This window comes from Eimeria maxima, genomic scaffold (assembly GCF_000499605.1).
Source record: "Eimeria maxima Weybridge genomic scaffold, Emw_scaff343, whole genome shotgun sequence".
Taxonomy (NCBI): Eukaryota; Apicomplexa; class Conoidasida; order Eucoccidiorida; family Eimeriidae; genus Eimeria; species Eimeria maxima.
In genome coordinates this window covers 12,125-31,765 of record NW_013563817.1, presented here as the reverse complement: position 1 = coordinate 31,765, position 19,641 = coordinate 12,125, and the positions used below count along the sequence as shown (strand labels likewise).

General features: G+C 47.7%; 4 protein-coding genes across 4 annotated transcripts; 1 reads left to right on the top strand and 3 right to left on the bottom strand.

The window, feature by feature from the left end:
- Positions 1 to 262: 262 nt before the first annotated feature.
- EMWEY_00029250 (hypothetical protein) lies at positions 263 to 4,346 on the bottom strand (the record flags this gene model as incomplete). Its single annotated transcript, XM_013478257.1, has 4 exons — positions 263 to 458; positions 885 to 1,160; positions 1,417 to 1,535; positions 1,654 to 4,346. Coding segments are annotated over 4 exons (3,284 nt in total), but the record flags the coding sequence as incomplete, so codon positions are not given.
- A 1,131-nt stretch (positions 4,347 to 5,477) lies between these two features.
- Positions 5,478 to 9,476, top strand: EMWEY_00029240 (Tsp1 domain-containing protein TSP12 (Precursor),related, related; the record flags this gene model as incomplete). Its single annotated transcript, XM_013478256.1, has 1 exon — positions 5,478 to 9,476. One exon carries the CDS (start codon positions 5,478 to 5,480, stop codon positions 9,474 to 9,476), a length of 3,999 nt encoding a protein of 1,332 aa, XP_013333710.1.
- A 1,248-nt stretch (positions 9,477 to 10,724) lies between these two features.
- Positions 10,725 to 14,996, bottom strand: EMWEY_00029230 (hypothetical protein, conserved; the record flags this gene model as incomplete). Its single annotated transcript, XM_013478255.1, has 4 exons — positions 10,725 to 11,739; positions 11,977 to 12,122; positions 12,344 to 13,470; positions 13,574 to 14,996. 4 exons carry the CDS (start codon positions 14,994 to 14,996, stop codon positions 10,725 to 10,727), a joined length of 3,711 nt encoding a protein of 1,236 aa, XP_013333709.1.
- A 3,210-nt stretch (positions 14,997 to 18,206) lies between these two features.
- Positions 18,207 to 19,432, bottom strand: EMWEY_00029220 (crooked neck-like protein 1, putative; the record flags this gene model as incomplete). Its single annotated transcript, XM_013478254.1, has 4 exons — positions 18,207 to 18,269; positions 18,621 to 18,791; positions 18,982 to 19,050; positions 19,292 to 19,432. 4 exons carry the CDS (start codon positions 19,430 to 19,432, stop codon positions 18,207 to 18,209), a joined length of 444 nt encoding a protein of 147 aa, XP_013333708.1.
- Positions 19,433 to 19,641: the final 209 nt, after the last annotated feature.

The following is a 19,641-nucleotide window of genomic DNA, read 5'->3' as shown; positions in this document are numbered from 1 at the left end:
TATATATATATATAATAAACCCACCACAAGTTGAAGTGTCTCCTCAAGAGAGACAGCTGCTCTTGCTGCAGTTGCTGCAGTTGCTGCAGTTGCCGCTGCTGCTGCTGCTGCAGTTTTCTGTGTAGAGGCTGCCAACCCCCATTTGCTACTACCAGAAGCGGACCACCCGAAGCCATTCTGATGCTGTTGGAGCACCTGCTGCTGCTGCTGCTGTTGCTGCTGTTGCTGGTGCTGCAGTTCAAATAGCAGAGGATTAATATACCTTGCCATGGCTGTCTTTAAAGACGCCTCGTCTGATATTATTTCGTCATGGGGTGTATATACAACTATTTTGCTGCAGTTAGCAGCAATAAAGGCTGCTGCTGCAGAAACGCGTTCTAAGCACTCTGCTGCTGCTTCTTCTGCTGCTGCTGTTGTTGCTGCGGCTGAAACGGCGCTTTCTGCTGCCACTGCTGATACTGGCGACCCAACAGCCGTCGCTTCAGGTGATATTGCAGACTTCTTGCTGCTATTGCTGCTGCTGCTGTTGCTGCTGCTGGTGCTTCTTCTAGTAGTGGCAGCGCCTTCCTCCAACATTAGCAGTTCTCCAGTTTGCATGGAAGATGCTTGCTGAGGGAAGTTCTCTCCCATGCGAGGGGAGGAGCAGCAGCAGCAACTGCTACTGCTGCTGCTGCAGCAGCCGCTGCTGCAGCAGCTGTTGTTGCTGCAGCAGTAGCAGTTGCTGCTGCAGTCTGGCAGGCAAAATGCAGAAGTTGCTGCTGCTCCGCGCACCGCTGCTGCTGCCCACCACCCGAATAAAGAAGTTGCTGCTGCTTCAAGAGAAGAAAAACTTCTATCTACACAAAGAAGGGCGACAGGACAAGTGCTGCTGCTGCTGCCCTTACAGATGCTGCTGCTGCTGCCGCTGCTGCTGCTATTGCTGCGCGTTGTGCTGCAAGCAGTCGTGCGGCTACTGCTGATGCCACTACTGCTCCTGCTCATTTCGTGCGGGAACATGGACGGATAAGAGCAGCCTACAGGGGCTGTAGCAGCAGCAGCAGCTGCAGCAGCAGCACCAAATTGAACCTGCTGCTGCTGCTGCTGGACTTGAGAAAGACAGGCGACGTAAGCAGCAGGGAGACCGCCAATAGATCGGCCATGAAGGGCGATGCGGCGGACACCTACAGACACCACAAAAGTCAACTAACACAGCACCAACTTGCTGCTGCAGCTGCTGCGGCTGGTGCTGTTGCTGCTGCTGCTGCTGATGCAGCTGGTACGGCTGGGTGGAGTCGGGAAAGGAAGAGTTGCAGAAAGGGATACAGAGACAGAGAAAGAAAAACAGAGAGAGAAAAACAGCAAGACGAAAAGAGAAAAGAGAGACAGAGACGGAAGGAGATAGGGGACAGGAGGAGACAGATAGTGTCTCCTTATTACCTGGTAGATTTGCAGCAAATAAATATAAATTAAATGAATCTCTTAATATGTTAGGGAAAGAAGGAGACCCGTCAGAGGAAGAAGAACCTCTATAATTATATAATATTACACTTAACCCCCTATACACATATACATATATGGGGACAAAAAGGAGACATAAAAAGAGACAGAAAGAAAAGGAGACAAAAAGAAAAGGAGACAAAAGGAGACATAAATGGAGACAAAAAGAAGACAGACCTGTTTAGATAACAAATAATCTCTGGGTCTTGTGCTGCTAATGACATTTCAAATGCGCCAGCATTAGGATTAAACATTAATACAATATCTCCTCCTATACCTGATCTATCTGCTGCTGCTTCTGCTGCTGCTGCTGCTGCTGCACGTGCACCTGTTGCTGCCGCTGCTGTTGCTGCTGCGCCTGGGCCGTCGCAAGCGTTGCAATGGGGGATTTGGCAACCGCAGACAAAACGGAAAGGTGTCTCTGCTGCTACAAGAGCTGTAGGTTCTCCTCCTATCCTGCTGCTGCTGTGCAGCCGATGCTGCTGCCGGTGCGACTGCTGGGTCTGGAAGCACTTTCGCAGACCTGCAGCGCGCTGGCGGACTATCTGAATTGCTGCTTCTCCTGCTGCTGCAGCAAGAGCAACGCCTACCTTGAGAAGAGCAGCAGCAGCAAGCGTCCTGCGAGCTTGTTGCTGGAGCATTAGCACCCTGTGCTGCTGTAGTTGCTGTTGCGATGGGGTGCTGCCCACTATCAAACGGCGCGCAAAGCCTCTTGTGCTGCTGCTAGGCTGCAGACGCGAAGCGGTAGCAGCAGCAGAAGCAGCAGCAGCAGCAATCTGCTGCCTCGATAGACACATAAAAAGAGAAAATGCTGCCTTTTGTACCCTTGATACATCAGCAGCAAGATGACAAAGGAAGCCCCCAGTTAGCAGCTCCCGCTTCTCAGCACAGCGGCCTCCGCCTCCTAGCAGAACCTGCTGCTGCTGCTGCTGCTGCAGCAGCTGCTGTGAATTGGCAGCAACGGGTAAGCAGTGGCGACACCGGCTTGGAGGGAAGGAGAAGTCATGAGGCAGCAAATCAGAGGCAGCAGTTGCTGCTTCTGCACTGCAGCAGCAACTAGAGGGCAGCAGCCAATGCGTCCCTGAGGCAGGGATAAACATACACTGTATGTACACTGTTTTGGGGGGAGGGGGGCGAAATAGCTTTAAAAGATGCTGCAGCAAGCGCAGTAGTGCTGCTGCTGCTGCTGCCGCCGCTGCTGCTGTTGTGCTCCTCCGAGCACATGCGGCACCAACAGGCAGCGTCGCAGCCACGCCTGCATGCTGTGGCGCAGGGGGGCTACCAGCAGCAGGGTGCTGCAGAAGGGCAAAGTGTTGCTGCTGCAAGGCGAAGATTCTGCTGCTGCTGCTGCAGCCGCTGCAGCTGGGGCATAAGCGCAAGCAGCGCGCAGCAAAAGTCTTGGCGCCAGCAAAAGTCTTCTTTACAGCAGCAGCAAGATGAGCTCGACGCGTTTGCTGCTGCACTGGCAGCCACACCTCGACTCCTGCTGCATCTGCATGCATGCCACCCATATGTACTGCTTGCTGCTGCAGCAGCGGCATTGACGCCAGCGGTGGAGACACAAGATAGCGAAACAGCAGCAGCGCAAGGCGCAGCACAAAAGACACCTTCATACGAAGGTGAGGCCCTTCGTGCCGCTGCTGCTGCTGCTGCTGCGCATGGCTCCCTTGGAACGGCAGCAGCAGCAGCGCCACTGCATGCAGCTGCTGCAGTGCAGCAGCACAGGCGAATACATCCGCCGATGTTGCGAGCTGCAACCCTGCAAGAGGCAGCCTCTCCTCCTGCTTCTTACTGCCCAACAAGCTACTACTCGTGCTGCTGCTGCTGTTGCCTGATGCCGCCTCATTTCCTACGCCAGCTGCAGGGGACGGCAAGCCGAGAACGGCACCCAAAAGGTACCTTTCCCCCTTTCCTGCTGCTCCTGCCCCAGCAGCAGCAGCAGGGCTTGACGACGGCGCAGCTGTCGCCGGTGTAATGGAAACATTCAAAAGATGAGAAAGAAGAGAAGCGCAAGAAAAGGCGAGGGCTTCTTCTACCCATGACAGAGTGCATCTAGCTAGCTGCTGCTGATGCCACCCCGGCAGCTCCTTATTACCTGCTGTTGCTGTTGCTGCAGCAGCTGTTGCTGCAGCAGCTGTTGCTGTTGCTGCAGCAGCTGCTGCTGCTCTTCCTGTGTCTGTTACACTTGCTGCTGCCCCACGTTCCTGCCGCAGCAGGGTGTCTGCCTTAAGATGAAGGGCTTGAAAAGCGCGGAGATGCGTAGACAGCATAAAGTAACAATCAGCAATTGTGTCCTTAATAGCAGCATCTCCAAGAGCAAACAAGGCACCTTGCTGCACTTCTTCTACGGTGTTTAACAGGGGAAACGGCCTACTAAAGCTGCTGCTGCTGCTGTTGCCGTTGTTGCTGCTGTTGTTGCTGTTGTTGCAGAGGGAATGATGCAGGCAAGAAGGAGGGGCTGAGAGAATGGCAGCTTCCTTCTGTTCCTCTGAGAGGCTACGCACGGGAGCAGCAAGGAGATGCAGCAAGAAGAGCTCAAGGGTCCGCAGCCTCTGCAGCAGCTCTTCTGCAGCATCTGCTGCTAGCTGCTGCTGCATATACCATTGGAAGAGGCGGTTGCTGCCCGGGAGGGTCAGCGCGAGTGTAAGATAGTAAAGGAGGAAAAGGAGGAGGACCAGACATATCCCCGCACTAAGGAATAATGACCCAACAAACGACTTAACAGCGGATATAAGGACCCCAAAACAAAAAAGAAAAATAACACAGAGAGTACCAATTAAAGACAATCGACGGTACCATCCGCCCTTTGCTACAGGGAACCAAGACAAAGAGACGCGAGGCGCACACGGAGAGAGAGGGGTGCCCCTCATGCCGCCTGCAGACGGCCGCTAAAGCTAAGAGTAAGCAGCTAAGAGGTTAATTACTGCTGGAAGGTGATGGGCTGAACCAACCCAAGAAGCCTTCAAGCTGAGGAGGAGATATTGCAATGGGACATCATGGAGGCGTCCTGCCTACAGAGGAGGCGTGCCAAAGGTGTGCCCTCCTAGACTTCTACAATTCAAGAGGAAGATTCTGATTTTTGCAAGAAATACACGAAATAGTACTTTAAATCGCAACGGATGCTGGGTTGCTGCAGTCTCGCGTGCTGGCGCTTTGCAGAAGAGGCAATAAGCAGAAAGACGCACAGACAAAGCAGTGATCGCTCGCCTCCTCTATAAACTCTGTTGCATTAAAGGCCAAGTAATTTCAATCAAATGCAATAGTCGATTTTGCAAGATGCCACCCAGCGATAATCGGCCGCTGCATGCAGCTTGTAGTACTCGCAGGGTCTGCCGGCGCGCTGAGGGCCCCATCTGCAAATGGTGAGTGTAAAACGAGGGAAGTAAGCAAACATAATGAATTCTTAAAAGGAAACTGTCCAAATAATTTTCAGGGAAAATAGAAGTAAACGTGAAATACATTTTCGATAGCCAAGATTTAATGATGTGCTATTTTGTTTAATCGGCGGTTACTAACGGTCGGCAGCGCCTTACGGTGGTCTCAGATTCTGCTACTGTCGGGCCGCAGCAGCGAAAGCTGCAGGGGGAGAAGGGGCGAGAGTTAACTTCTTGAGCGAATTCTTCTGAATTACGAAGGAAGAAACGTGATTGTGTAGTTTTAGAACTTGTCTTGCTCTTTTTTTCTCTGAAGTTTCCGCTGCCGAGACCCGTACGTTCGTCTCGGCGAGCCTCAGCCATACTACACACCGCCGGCTCGAGTCTGTTGTTGTACAACTTCGATTCTGCGGGCATTTTACATTACTTCTGTATATAAAAATAAACAGATCTGACAGTTTTATGCCAATTACACTCATAGAGATCGAGCGGTGACGACACACAACGGCAATGACGCCTCGCGGCACAACCTGAACGAGAACTTGCCTGCTGCTCGGCCTCGGCTTCTTGCAAAAGGAGAATTTCCCCTTATTTATGAATTACGCCGAGCATTGTGGAAATTGTGAAATGGATTTTGCAAGTAAGGGGGAATGTGCCAGAGGCCGCTTTGTTCTCGGACCCGAACGGATCTCGGCGCCGCCTAAGAAGTTGGCGGAGGTGAAGTCAACTTCTTCTTCGTCTTCTTCACCCTCTTCTTGCTCTTCGACCGTTTTTAAGATGCGGCTTTCCGCTCTTTTACTTTGCTGTATTCCAATTGCTTGCCCATTGCCCTGCTTCGGCCACTTTCTTCCCGCCACCAGACGACACCAGGACCTGCAGCGACACCACTTTTACGATGACTATTTCAGCTTCGCAGATCAAGACTCCGCCAACAACAGTCAGGCGAAAGAAGACCTTGCACGTAACTTGGGTATTTTAGATGCCGATTTTGAATCGGCAGCTATCGGAAAACAAGAAGATTCAACACTCTCCTCTGATGGGTATCACGGAGAAGCGGCAGAGTGGTATTCAGGCGTTCTAGACAAACTTGAACGCATCGCCAGACATGAAGAGCCAACTCAGGAGTGGATGAACATAAAGCTTGAACCTTCTGCATCCCTTGATAATGTTGCTGATTCGACAACTGCCTGGAGGGCCGGGAATGCCACTCGTTTCCGCCCAGCACTCCAGGAAGAACCAATTGGCCTACATTCTGCCTTGCAGCTGTCGGCTAGCGAAGCCACAGAAGCGCCCGAACATCCAGAACATGGTTCCTCGTCTGAGGGTAGCTCTGCGAAAGAATTGGTGCAAGAGGCTGGGGAAGCACCGAAACCCGAGGATACCTCGAAACCTGCACAAGCAGGTTTCGGGGGAGGAACGCTGACGGAAAATATGCTTGCTAAGGGTGTAGGGGATTTTCAGGTGATTGAAGATGAAAATGCACTCGATACAGACTCAATTGTGACTATTTTGTACAACTTTCCCCTGCAGACCATGGAAAGCAAGCAAATTGCTTTCGTTGTCGTGGCGCTTCCCCCCAAATATTCTACAAAGGAAGGCGACTCCATATGCGATTCGTTGGACCCTGAAGTACCTCCATTGAAGTGTTCGGCAAGAAGAGCATACATGAAGAACAGACCGGAATCTTTAAGCACTTTTGTTACCATTTCAAGCGCAGATAGCTCCAAAAGTTTGCCTTTAGGTCGGCATTCTTTCCGCATAGCTGTGCATACACCGCAGGAAACCCTGTCTGTGGAGCTGCCGGCGAACTGGTGGTTCGCGACATTCCGCTTCACAGGAGGCCATGCCATAACAAAGCATTGGGAAAATCGGAAACTTATCAGCAAACGCGGCTGCATATGGGGAGAATGGCGTCAAGAAACGCCTTGCAGTACAACGTGCGGAGGAGGTTTCGAGATTTGGACTCGTAGTCTGTATGCAGGGGAAAGCGAGGAAGCTTGTGGCGGTGCCTTCATGAAAAGACGTTGTCAAGGTGAAGAGTGTAGTCTGAATTGCCAATTAGGTGAATGGGAAACAATGGCAGACTGCACAAAGAGTTGTCAGGCAACAGAAAACGATGCCTTCAAGATCCGAATCCGCAAGGTTCTGATGGAGCGCAAAGGTTTCGGTAGCTCTTGTGCTGAAATGCATCCTTGGGATGCCGAATTAGGCATAGGATGGAGCGAAAAGATGCAAGCAGTTGTTAGTTTATCTCCTTGTTCAGAAAAGTTTCAGAAGCCTTGTCCGGAGATGTTGGGTTGCCGCGTGGATGAAAGAAACACCCGCACTATTCCTGATGCTTTCCCTTGGGGTGCTTGTCCGTTTCCCTGTGGTGGCTTTGGCCATATAACTTCTATTGTACAAGTAGCTAATGGCATTCCTCGTTGGGTAGGAGAACAACAGTTTCCTGATAACTTTCAGATCCCTTGCCGTGCAGATAAAGAACCTCTCGTATCTACTCGCCCTTGCAACACAGAAGCGTGCGAAGATTGTTCTGTATATATTGAGAACCCTATCTTTGGTAGAGCTACTCGTGCTTGGTTCTTCTTTCTTCCTACAACAGAAGCAGACAGTGCAGAAGTCACGGCACCAAGGGGGGTGCGTATCATTCAGGTTCCTCCAGCAGGAAAAGGGACCCAAGTGCAGCACGAGCAGCAGCAACAACAACAGCAGCAGCAACAACAACAGCAGCAACATCAGCAGCAGCAGCAACAGCAGCAGGATTTCAAGGTGTCACCACTCTCTAACGTATTGCCCCCAGCAGCAGGCAAGGCTCATTCGTTACCTACTGCTGCTGCAGTATCACCAGATCAGGTAATAACGAATAAAGAAAGACTTGGCACTTGTGAAAATATTGCAACTTCCTTCGGTCCTGTTGCTTCTTGCTCTGTCTTCCCTTCTCGTCATTATGCAAACTCTGAAGCAGCGCTGCTGCGTCTATCAGCTGTCATTGAACCTGCAGCAGAAGTAGAGAAGAGAGAATCGGAGGCCCCTGTAGGGGCCCACACCTTCCCCGCTACCAGTCCGGCAAGCAGCAGCAGCAGCACAGCAGGAGGCAGCAGCAAGGGTGGTAGCAGCAGACGTCGCCCTCAATGGTTTGCATTGCCTGTATTATTAGGGTCTAGGGAAGCAATGGAGGATGCGGGTAACTTTTATTTATGGTTAACACGTAGTAAATATCCAAATGATCCTGAGGTATTTAAATGTCATTTAAGGACACAACTCTCTCTTCCTCGTAGATGTAAATTCTCTTATAGACCTAAAGACCCAAAAGATTGCATGCAGTGTCTTCCTGGGGCTTTTAAACAAATAGAGACTTATAGAAAATTCGTTCCTAGTCAACATGGTGGATCATGCGATTTACCACATGAATTGCAGCAGCAAGGGGAAGTACTTGTTAAGACTAGCTGTATCAAGAGTTGCAGCCAACTGGGACAGCAGCAACTCGCTGCTGTTGCTGCAGCAGCTGCTGCTGCTGCTGCAGGAAAAGAAGTACCAGAAATACCAGCAGTTGAAGTACCAATAAAACCAGCAAAGGAAAAACTTCCATCTAGTCTGGAGAGAATCAGCAGGAAAGATCTATCGGACTTTATTAGTAAGAAAAAGAGAATAGGGGGAAAGGGTGGCATTCCTGCCGCTCCTACTGCTCCTCCTATTGGTGCGGCGCCTCTTGCTGCTGCAGAAAAAGAGACCCTCCTGCCTGTTGATGATAAGTCAATGCCGGTCTTCGGTAAGGAGAAGAAAACTTCTCACGAAAAGAAGAAGAAGCACAAGAAGCATCAGAAGAAAGAGGAAAAAGAGGAGGAAGAGCAGCAGCCTGAAAAACACCCTGCAAAAGAAGAAGAAACAGCAGCAGCAGCAGCAGCAGCAGAACCAAAAGAGGGGGAAGCAAAACCATCCAAAGAAGCTGCAGCAGCAGAACCCGTGCCAACAGAAGAAAAGTCAGAAGCAGCAGCCCCAACAGCAGCAGCACCAGAAGCAGAAACAGTGCGCGAACATCCTTCGGCGGCCCCACAAGGCCACGCAGAAGGAGAAAGCAAACCAGCTGCGTCCACAGGTGCAGCGGAATCAGCAGCGGCAGGGGAGTCAGCAGCAGAGTCAGCAGCGGAGCCAGCAGCGGCAGCAGCAGAATCAGCTGCAGCTGCAGCAGAGCCAGCAGCAGCAGCAGCAGAATCAGCTGCAGCAGCAGCGGAGTCAGCAGCAGAATCAGCAGGAGAATCAGCATCAGCAGCTAAAGCGCCAGCAGCAGAGGAGCATGCTGCAGAAGCCAAGCCGAAGGAAACAGGAGCAGCAGCAACTGCGGCAGAGACCCCTGCTGCTGCAGAAGCAGAAGGAGAGGGTGAAAGTGCTGCTGCTTCTGAAGAGAAGGAAGAGGGAAAGGAAGAGTCAAAGGAAGAGAAAGAATCCTCTGCTACTGCATCAGGTAAAGAAGAAGCAGCAGAGAGCAGCAGCGAGGGAGGAGAGAAGGAAAGTGCAGCAGAGAAGCAGCAGGAAGAAACAGAAGAAAAAGAAGAAGAATCATCTAAAGGAGAAACAGAAGGAACAGAAAGTCCTGAAGAGGAAGAAAATGCTTCAGAGCAAAGTTGAATTGTTGTTGCACCTGCCTATACACCCGGGCAGCAGGAGAAACGGCAACAACAGCAGCAGGAAATGCAGCATCAGCAGCAGCAGAACTAACTAGCGAGGACACTAGAATGCTTCTATTGTGCAACAGCTGCAGCATCATTGCTGCCAGCCTCTGTCTATGAGTGTTTGTTTCCTTTGCTGCTTCTGCTGCTGCTGCTGCTTTCCTGTCTTTTTGTGTGTTTTTGTCTATATTTCTTAAAGAGAGGAATATTTCTTCTCATTTACTCCATTAAAAGGAGTACCATTATTTACTAAATAGATTTGATTAGTTTTATTTAATTGCTCAAGTGCAACACCATCGTATATATATACCTGTTCCTGCTGCTGCTGTTGTTGCTGCTGTTGTCCTTCTTGTGAGCCGTATGTGCATAGCTCTTGCCATTCTTACTGCTGCTGTTGCTGCTGAACTTCTGCTGCTGTTGCTGCTGCTCTGTTATTGCTGCTGTTGATTACGGATGGAAGGGAAGAATAGAACGGAGGAACAGCTGAATCTGCAAAGCCCATACAGTGTCCCCCGAGGACGGCAAACAGCAGCAGAACAACAACAGAAAATACCACCACCAGCAGCAGAAGCAGCAGCCGTATAGAGATAAAGGGGGCCTCACAAACCGCCCTTTCTGTCATTAGAGATGACTTTTACTGTCAGCTCTTCTTCGTTGTCCTTGTTATATTTCTCGCCCACTGTCTGCCTTCCATTTGGTTATTGTAGCAGCAGCAACAACAGCAGCAGCAACAGCAGCAGCAACAACAGCAGCAACAACAGCAGCCGCAGTACCAGCAGCAGCACCAGGAGGTGCAGGTATATTTGCAACAAAATGAAATAAATGAGTCAACAGTTTAGTGTCTGCATCCTTCATTACTTAAAGGAGAAGCAGCCTGCTGCTGTGGCTGCCTTGTATACAAACTGCAACAAATATAAAGGAAATATATTTGTTTACATTATATCTATTCATATATATATTAATATATAAATATAAATATATATAGATATATATAGTTGTTTTTTAAAGTATATATACTGCATGCATGTGCTGCCTCTTATAACAGAGAGCACTTATACATCAAAGAAGCTGCACTGTATTGGCAGCTAACTGCGTTCTCTGCTCCAAAAATTAGGGTTTAGGGTTTAGGGTTTAGAGGATTTAGAGGGTTTATATTTGCACTGCAAACCCTCATATCCTCCGCCCATGAGGGCAGACAGCAACACGCCTAATTGCTGTGCGCTGCGTGCTGCTCCCCAGAGATACCAACAGGACAGAAACTGTGTGTCTGTTGCTGCGGCTGCTGCTGCAGCTGCCGCTGTATGTGATGCACTTGCTGCAGTGGGTGCTCCCGTTGCTGCTGCTGCGCATTGGCTTCATAAGGCTGCATAAGCTGTGGCAGTGTAGCGCGCGACATACCTGATACTGCAGCATGTGCTGTCGCTGCTGCGGTTGGTGCTGCAGTAGCAGTTGCTTCTGCTGCTGCTGCTGTTGTTGTTGTTGCTGCTGCTGCAGTCACCTGTCTATACCTAGATTCGCCACGCCGCTTTACCGTTTCAGCAACAGCCCCTGATGCTGTTTTAGATCTCTTGCTGGGTCTATGTCTGCTGCCAGATGTTGTTGTTGTTGCTGCTGTTGCTGTGGATGTTGTTGCATGTTGCTGCGGCTGCTGTTGCTGCTGCGGCGGTGTTTGCATCGGCATTATCATCTGCTGCTGCTGTAGCAGCAGCTGCATGTCTTGCTGTTGCGTGGGGTTGTCTGTACTAGTAGGTACTGCTAATGGGGGTACATCAGGGTTATAAACGGCAACGGGTGTTGAATAGTCATGAAATGGCAGCAGCTGCTGCTGCACACTCTGCTGCTGCTGCTGCTGCATATTCTGGTGCGGGTGCTGCGGCATGTTCTGCTGCTGGTGCAGACTCTGCTGATGCAGATTTGGCTGCTGCTGTTGATGCATGTTCTGTTGCTGCTGCTGCTGATTTTGCTGTTTCTGATGTTGTTGTTGCTGCTGTTGTTTTTTCTTGTTAGATGGTGGGTTGGTAGTAGTAGGTGCTGCTGTATTCGGAGAAGCAGTAGCAACAGCAGCAACAGCAGCAGCAGCACCAGCAGGAGGAGCAGCATCAGGTGCATGCTGTGCAAGAGCAAGAAGTTCATCAGATGACAAAACACTAGCAAATTGCATATCCACTTCTGTCTGCCCAGGGGCTTCCCTTAAACCCAACTCTACACGCTTTGCGTCATACCTGAAATACACACCAAACCCTAAACCCTAAACCCTAAACCCTAAACCCTAATTCCACCCAGAATGTGATACAATTTGGTCCACTCATATACATCTAATTTTGTACTATTCGTTTACATGCAGCACCCATATCAAATGTTTAAGAATAGTTAGGATTGTTAGGTATTCTAGTTTAGGGTTTAGGGTTTACTAGGGTTTAGGGTTTATTAGGGTTTAGGGTTTAGGGTATATAATATACCAATCTAATGCTTTTTGATGTGCTCCTTCAAATCCGAATTTTTTTACAGAAAAAGATGCGCGATGTCTACCATTATGCCGAGTAACACAGACACTCCATTTCTGGCTTCTGCTGTCATATACTACACCAGGAGGACGACGTCCTATCTGTACACAAAAAAAAACCCCTAAACCCTAAACCCTAAACCCTAAACCTGCAACAGTATGGGCTGCTGCTGCTGCTGTTGCTGCACTAATTTGCTTGTGTAGCTACGGCGTAGCTAGAAGATTCCTCGTGTGTATGGCGACGGAAATCAGCTTTCTGGGGTTTAATTAGGGTTTAATTAGGGTTTATGAATTAATTAGGGTTTAGGGTTTATATATAGTACCTTCATGAGGGTTTGTACAGCTTGTCTATGTGCTTCCCTAGCCCCCAGAGGTTCAATTAGACATTTTCTTCTCTGGAAGACTCCATCTCTTAATCTCCATAATGCATAAAAACAAAAAGCACTTCTATCGTATACAACAGAAGGGCATGCAGGTAGCTGCTGCTGCTGCAGCAGCAACTCTACTTCTGCTGCTGATAGAGGTGGATCCTCACGAGGTTGAGGTACTAACCACCATTCATCTCCTGCTGCTCCTCCGCTTGTTGATCCTGATGATCCTCCTCCTGCTGCTCCTGAGCTGGTTCCTGAACCTGCTCCGGATGATGCTGTTGCTGCTCCTGCTGCTGCTGCACCTCCTGTACCTGGTTCTGTTTTCGCTACTGCTTCCGCTCCCCCATTTGGAGGTCCTGCTGCTGCTGTTGCTGCTGCAGGACCACCTGCTGGAGACATTTCTAAGCGGCACTGTTTCTGCGATGAGGAAGGCGTAGAAGGTATGCTACTGTTTGCTGCTGCTGCTGCTGTTGCTGCTGCTGCTCGCGAAACTGTTGCTGCTGATGAGCGGCGGGATTTCGGTGTGGGATGGCGGTTTCTCTGGGGCTGTTTCTGCTTCTGCTGCTGTTGTGGCTGTTGCTGCTGCTGCGGTTGCTGTTGTTGCGGTTGCGGTTGTGGTTGCTGTTGCTGTTGCTGTTGCTGTTGTTGTTGCTGGTCGGTAGGAGCAGCAGCAAAGTCCTCCTGCGCTCCTTGAAAAGGCAGCACTGGGGTTAATGGCGTATGCTGCTGCTGCAGCATCTCCTCCCCGTAGGGCATGCAGTTAACGTTATCCCCATGTCCCTGTACATACAAAGCTGTTTGCTGCTGCTGCTGCTGCTGAGAGCAAGGCAACTGCATAGAGAAGGGTGCGGCAGAGATAGGCGCAACAAGCGGCGCCTCTGGGGCTGCTGCTGCTGCCTCTTCTGCTTCTGCTGCTGGCTGCTGAACTTTAGCAGCAGCAGCGGCACCGGGGCAGAATCCAGATACAGGAGACATATATGCAGCAGCAGCAGATGGCGGAGTTCCTTCTATATGCCAAACAGGCGATACAGCAGTGTCTGCTGCAGCAGCAGCGGCTGCTGCGACAGCTGCTGCTGGTGCTGCAAACGCACCACACAAAAGAATACAAGAGACAGTTTGGCAACAACAGCAGCAAAATACAACCAGCAGCAGCAACAGCAGCAACAGCAGCAACATGCTCACTCTGAGGAGAGGCTGGTGCGGCAAGGCTGTCTTCAAGGGGAGGAGAGACCCCACCCTCAACCTTTGTGCTGCTGTGCCAGTCGGCTGTTGCTGCTGCTGTTGCTGCAGTTGGTGCAGTTGTTGCTGCTGCAGGCAAACCCCATCCAACAGCTGGCGAGTTTAAGGAAACGCGCCTACTATGGTTGCTGCTGCAACCGCTGCTGTTGGTGCTGCTGCAGCCTAACCCCAACGCGTCAATACCTGTACCTGCTGCTACAGCAACAGCAGCAGCAGCAGCTGCAGCAGCTGCTGCTGGTGACGTGAGAGGTGGAAGAGTAGCTGCACACGGCTCATCTTCAAGATGGTGTTGGTGTGGTGGAAGTTTCCTCTTGTGCTGCTGTATGATTCTCCTGTTGCTGCTGCTATGTACTGCAGCAGCAGCAACATCATGTGTATCATTAACATGATCAACAGCAGCCGAAGCAGCAGCAGCAGCAGCGGCAGCAGCAGCGGCAGCAGCAGCAACAGTAGTAGTAGGAGGAGGTAGTATATTATTATGCCTCTTAGTTAGAGAAGGTTGAGGGTCATCTATAACTAGATGAGAAACAGGAGGATGAGGAGGAAGAGAAAAATCGAATTGAAAGGACAAAAGAAAATGTAAATCATCAAGTTTAAGACAGACTTCATCAATAATACCACATGCTCCTCCTGCTGCTGCTGCTGCAGTTGCTGCTGCTGCTGCTGCTGCTGCTGCAGAGGATGTTGTAGGTATATGTTCAGATTCAGGATCATCATCTTCTTCATGATTAAGAAGAAGTTGTTGTTGATGTTGTTGTTGCTGCTGTTGCTGCTGCTGCTGCTGCAGCATACATTTAGCTAATACATCTTCTACTGCAGATTTCAGAGCAGGACATGTACTGATGCTGCTGCCTGCAGCAGCAAATAGAGGCTCTAATACATCAATATATCTTTGTAGATCCGTAAATGTAGCAGCAGCAGCAACTTTATTTATATGTCTATAATAAGCTATACTTTGTATACCCCCTAATGAGGTGTCTCGCCATGATGGTCTTATTACCCCTAAACATTCAATAGTCATACGGCATATATCCTTTTGTTGTAAGAATGTATTTCTTCCTATTAGTCCCCCTACATCTACCTCTCCTGTTCCTGCTGCAGCAGCAGCAGCTGCTGCTGCTGCTGCGGCGGCGGCGGAGGAGGAGGAGGAGGAGGAGGAGGGGGGAGGAGAAGGAGAGGACGAACAAGAAGAACGATCCAATCCTTGAGGTATCCAACCCTCTGTTAAACTCCCTAAGGCGTCTGTATCTTCAGAGCTAGCCGGTAAGGGGGGACCCAAGGATGGGCTGTTGCTGCTGCATGCATCACCTGCTGCTGCTGCAGCAGCTGCTGCAGCAGCTGCTGCAGCACTATCCGCTGATAACATCGATAAAGCAGAGCCCAGGCAAGCACCTGGGCCCTCCTCTGCAGGACCCATGCACCCATCCTGTAGCTGCAGCAACAAACACCAGCAGCAACAACAGCAACAACAGTAACAACAGCAGCAACAGCAACAACAGCAACAACAACAGCAGCAACATACAGCCACATAGCCACAGCAGCCACATCCACATAAGTCATCTTAACCAGACGACAAACAAACAAGGAGCACCAGTAGCATCATCTACAGCCCAAACTTCAACCCCCAAAACTGCAGCAGCAGCAGCAGTAGCAACAACAGCAGCAGCATTAGCAGCAGCTACAACAGCTACAGAAGAAGAATAAGGAAGTAGCTTACTGAGTTGAGTGGTGTATCAGGTGAGTGAGGAGCGGAGGTTTGTTGTGGGTCTGTGTCTGCTGCTGCTGCTGCAGCAGCAGCATTATTATGATTATGATTAGATAAGGAGACACCTAAGGAGACACTTGTTAATCTTGTAGGGGGAGGAAGAAGAGCTGTTGTATTAGAGGGGGAAGGCTCACTAGCAAATGAAGTAGAAGGTGTAGATACACTCCAATTAACAGGTGGACTTAATAATTCATCAGGCAATAAAAGGGATCCTTCCCCTTCTTTTTCCGTTATACCCAGCTGCTGCATATCTGCTGCTGCTGCTGCTGCTGCTGCTGCTGCTGCGGATGCTGCAGCTGCTGCTGCTGCGGCGTCGGCTGCGGCTCTGTGGCTGCTGCTTATGCTGCTGCTGCTTCTTCTGCTTAAGATTATTATGCACGCTTGCGGTGTATGCAGAAACCGGTTGCTGCTGCCTCTTAAGAGGCCGCATGCTCCCTCTTAAGAAATCCAAGATAAGGAAATAATTATAAGGAGGGCCTCTTATTATAATGGCCCTTTACTAGTAAATGAATTATACATAACGTCTGTATATACACACAAATATGTGCATACAGCTTCTATATTATAGTTTATATAGTATATGTATATATGTATATATGTATCTATACATGTATACTATGTATGTGCATATATATATCTTCTTCTTATTGAATTCTTGTAGCCTTAGCTGTGAGGCCAGATAAGTTATTTCTTTTACTATATTATCTTCAACTCCATAGCCAATAAAGAAAGGGAATCCCTTGATGAAGGGTATTTTGTTGCTGTTGCTGCGCTGTTGCTGGTTGCCGTGCCTGCTGCTGCTCCCGGCGTTCCCAAGAAGGTGGTGCTGCTGCTGAGTCCGGGGCTTTTACGGTTTAAATCAAAAATGTAAGGACCTCCATGAGCCCTTACTGTTGAGTGTCTTGCTGTTGACGAGGTATAAGGAGCTCGTCGTACACCCGAAATCTTCTGTGTTCAATACTTGAACGACTGGCAGACCGTCGTCGAGCTAGCCGAAGGAAGCTGCGCCTGCTGGCTAAAGATCCAGCGATTGTTCATGGTATGTTCTTAAAAATAAAAAAATAAGAATTCAAGTCGAAGAAGGAAAAACCCACCATTCAACAAGGACATAAGACGGTCGCTTTCCAACTTTCTTCAGCCACCTGTTGCCGATTCTGCATGCCTGGCCAACGACGAAAAGCTACAGCTGTGGGCTCTTCTACGTCGGCAATACCCCGAAAAGAAAGGAATTCAAAATATGAATTCAAATTGCAAGAAGAGCAAAGCGGAAAATAAGCATTTCCATGTCCGCATGACCACTACACACTCAAAGCTTCGCCCGGCGGAATCGGGTGTACGTGCAGGTCGAGAGTTTCAGGATCATCTCGCAATCAAGGTTTATCTTCACTTTTATCAATCCATGCAAAAGTCGCAGAATTGGATGTAATAACAATTCACTCATAAATACACTCGAAACAATATCCAATATAGATGCCCACCTTGTATATTCTTCTTCCCTGTGTTCGCGCAGCTGCAAGTGACGACGACCATGAGGGAAACCACAAGGAAAGATTCTTTCCTTCTTTATATTCAATTTGCATTTCATTGCTTTTGCAAAATCAATCAATAAAAAAGCTGGAAAATGGCATTTTTAGCTCGCTTTCCACTACTTTCCCGCAACACAGAAGAAACTTGCACACGGAGAAGTAGGAGCAGAAAAAAAGGAACAATAGATCGGATCGAGGAACGCCTCTCCTTCTTTCTCCTCCTTCATCTCCGCTTTTCTATTCATCATTGAGGGAAATAAATTAATTCAATTAATTTACTCTTTTATACACAACAACAACAACCACGCAGCAAACAGCTCTCTTCTTCCTTACAATCGATGTTTACACAGTGTGTGCATACATATACATATATATAACTCCCTAATTGAACAAGGAATACTACTGAGCACCTCTCCCTCCCTTATTTCTTCATTAAGGTAATATAATAGCTGCCTATACACTACAGCAAACACAGCAGCTAACTAAAGCAGCATTAAGAAGACAAATAGTACACATTGGTTGTCGTTATTCCTTCTGCTGCTGCTCCTTGAGCTGGTAACAGATGCACACAGGCACTCCTTCCTCACAGCTAGCTAGCTGTAGCTAGCTGTAGTTAGCTGCAGGTAGTCACGCCTGGCTGCAGCTAACGATTCCGCAGCCACTAGCTATGAATACTTCGCGAGCTACGGCTAGCTAGCTAGCCATGTGCGAGTACCCCACTAGCTAACTAGCTAGCTAGTTCGTTAGTTAGTTAGCTAGCTAGCTCCCCCGTCATTGACTAGCTGTTTCTGAATGCTGTACGATGCTATCAGATGCAGCAGCAGCAGCAGCAGCAGCCGCTGCTGCTGCTGCTGTTGCAGTATCAATTTGTAAGTGTGTGCTGTATCCATAAGTTCCTCAATAAGCATTAATACAAATGTAAAAATGCAGCAATTTGCATGCACACACTAAAAAGGTTTGTACTCGTGCACGCATGCGCTTATTACCTTTAAAAAACCAATATTTGCATGCATGCATGCATGCTTGCATGCATGCACGCATGCATGCACGCATGCATGCATTCAGACCCACATGTGTACTACACATTATATATAATATATATTATATATAGTATATAATATATATATTTTATGTTTATAATATATACAAGAGGAGTCAAGCCCCATGCAACAGAGAGATACTGCAAGTCTTCGGCAAATATCCTCTCTACACCTGATTGCATGCAGGGCTAAACCCTAAACCCTAAACCCTACACCCTAAACCCTAATCAGGTATTAATATCCAATTATACTTGTCCTTCGAGTTGACGTTTCTTCCACATCTTTGCTGCTTGAAGGATTTTAAGATTCTGCATAAACAAGAAAAAAGGAAATCGTCATACAGTTATGAGGTGTACATACACCTAAAAATACCCATATGTGTGCATGCATGCATGCATGCATGCATGCGTATTAAAGCCCCATTTTTACGCATGCATATATTTAGTAAACAACAAACCCACAACTATAACAACATCTTTTGTACATATCATTAATTCATCCTAATGTATCTATAAATACATCCATGTATACATCCATTCGTAGATGCATGCATGCACGGATGCAAGCAACGGCAGCAAAAGCAACAAAAACAACAGCAGCAACAGGAGCAACAGCAGCAACAGCAACAGCAGCAGGAGAATTATGTATATTGATCTTACTGCAGCAGATCCTTCATCATCAGGGAATACATAAGTAAGTGTTTCTGTGACTTCCTCTACACCATTAGCATTTTTTTGTGTTTTTCTTTTCTTTATTTTCTTAGGAAGAAGACGGAATACTCTTTGAATGGATTGTTGATCACCATTTTCTCTTTCTAATTGTAACCAATGCTGCATAAAGGTGCGCATACACCGCAGGGTGTATAGGCAGGTTATATTTGTGTAAAAAAAGGGGAAAGAGAGGGAAAATAAGGGTTATTTTTATAATTTAAAGAATAATTATACATTATTTATTAATATTTAATTATTTATCATTTAATATTATACTTTTAATGGTTAATTATTCGCATAGTATGCATACCTCCAACAATGCAGCACGATCTTCGTCCCATCCGTTAGCCTTGCATACGTCAAGTCCTCTATTTAATACCTAATACATATGCATATACATACACAAATATATAAATATATAAATATATAAATATAAATACATATAAATAGATAAAAATACATATAAAGAAATGCCCTTCTTTCTCTCTTTCTGTCCCTATATATTTACACACACCTCTATATCCAACAAAATAAGCATATATATAAACCCATCAAACTGGAGCTAAGAAATCAATAAAAAAGAATAAATAAATAAGAAAAAGATATAATAAATGAATTACCTGTCTAGCTCTATCTGGTTGTTCAGCTTTTTTCCATTCAAAATTAGAATATCCTTTAAATGCATTAACATGTTGTGTCTTATCTAATAATCTTTCGTATAAAGAACGAGCACGATCAAATGCTCCCCATTTTATCTCCATATCTATATAAGTCTTCCATATCTATATACACATAATATATAAATAAATTTATTTATTTATTTATTTATTTATTTATTTTATTGTGTTTATATTCGCTATTTATTAGAGGTAATGGGGATATACAACAGAGAAAGGAGAAGTATATAAATGGCGAATCAATCATATATTATATACACATAAATATTATACATACAAACCCTAAACCCTAA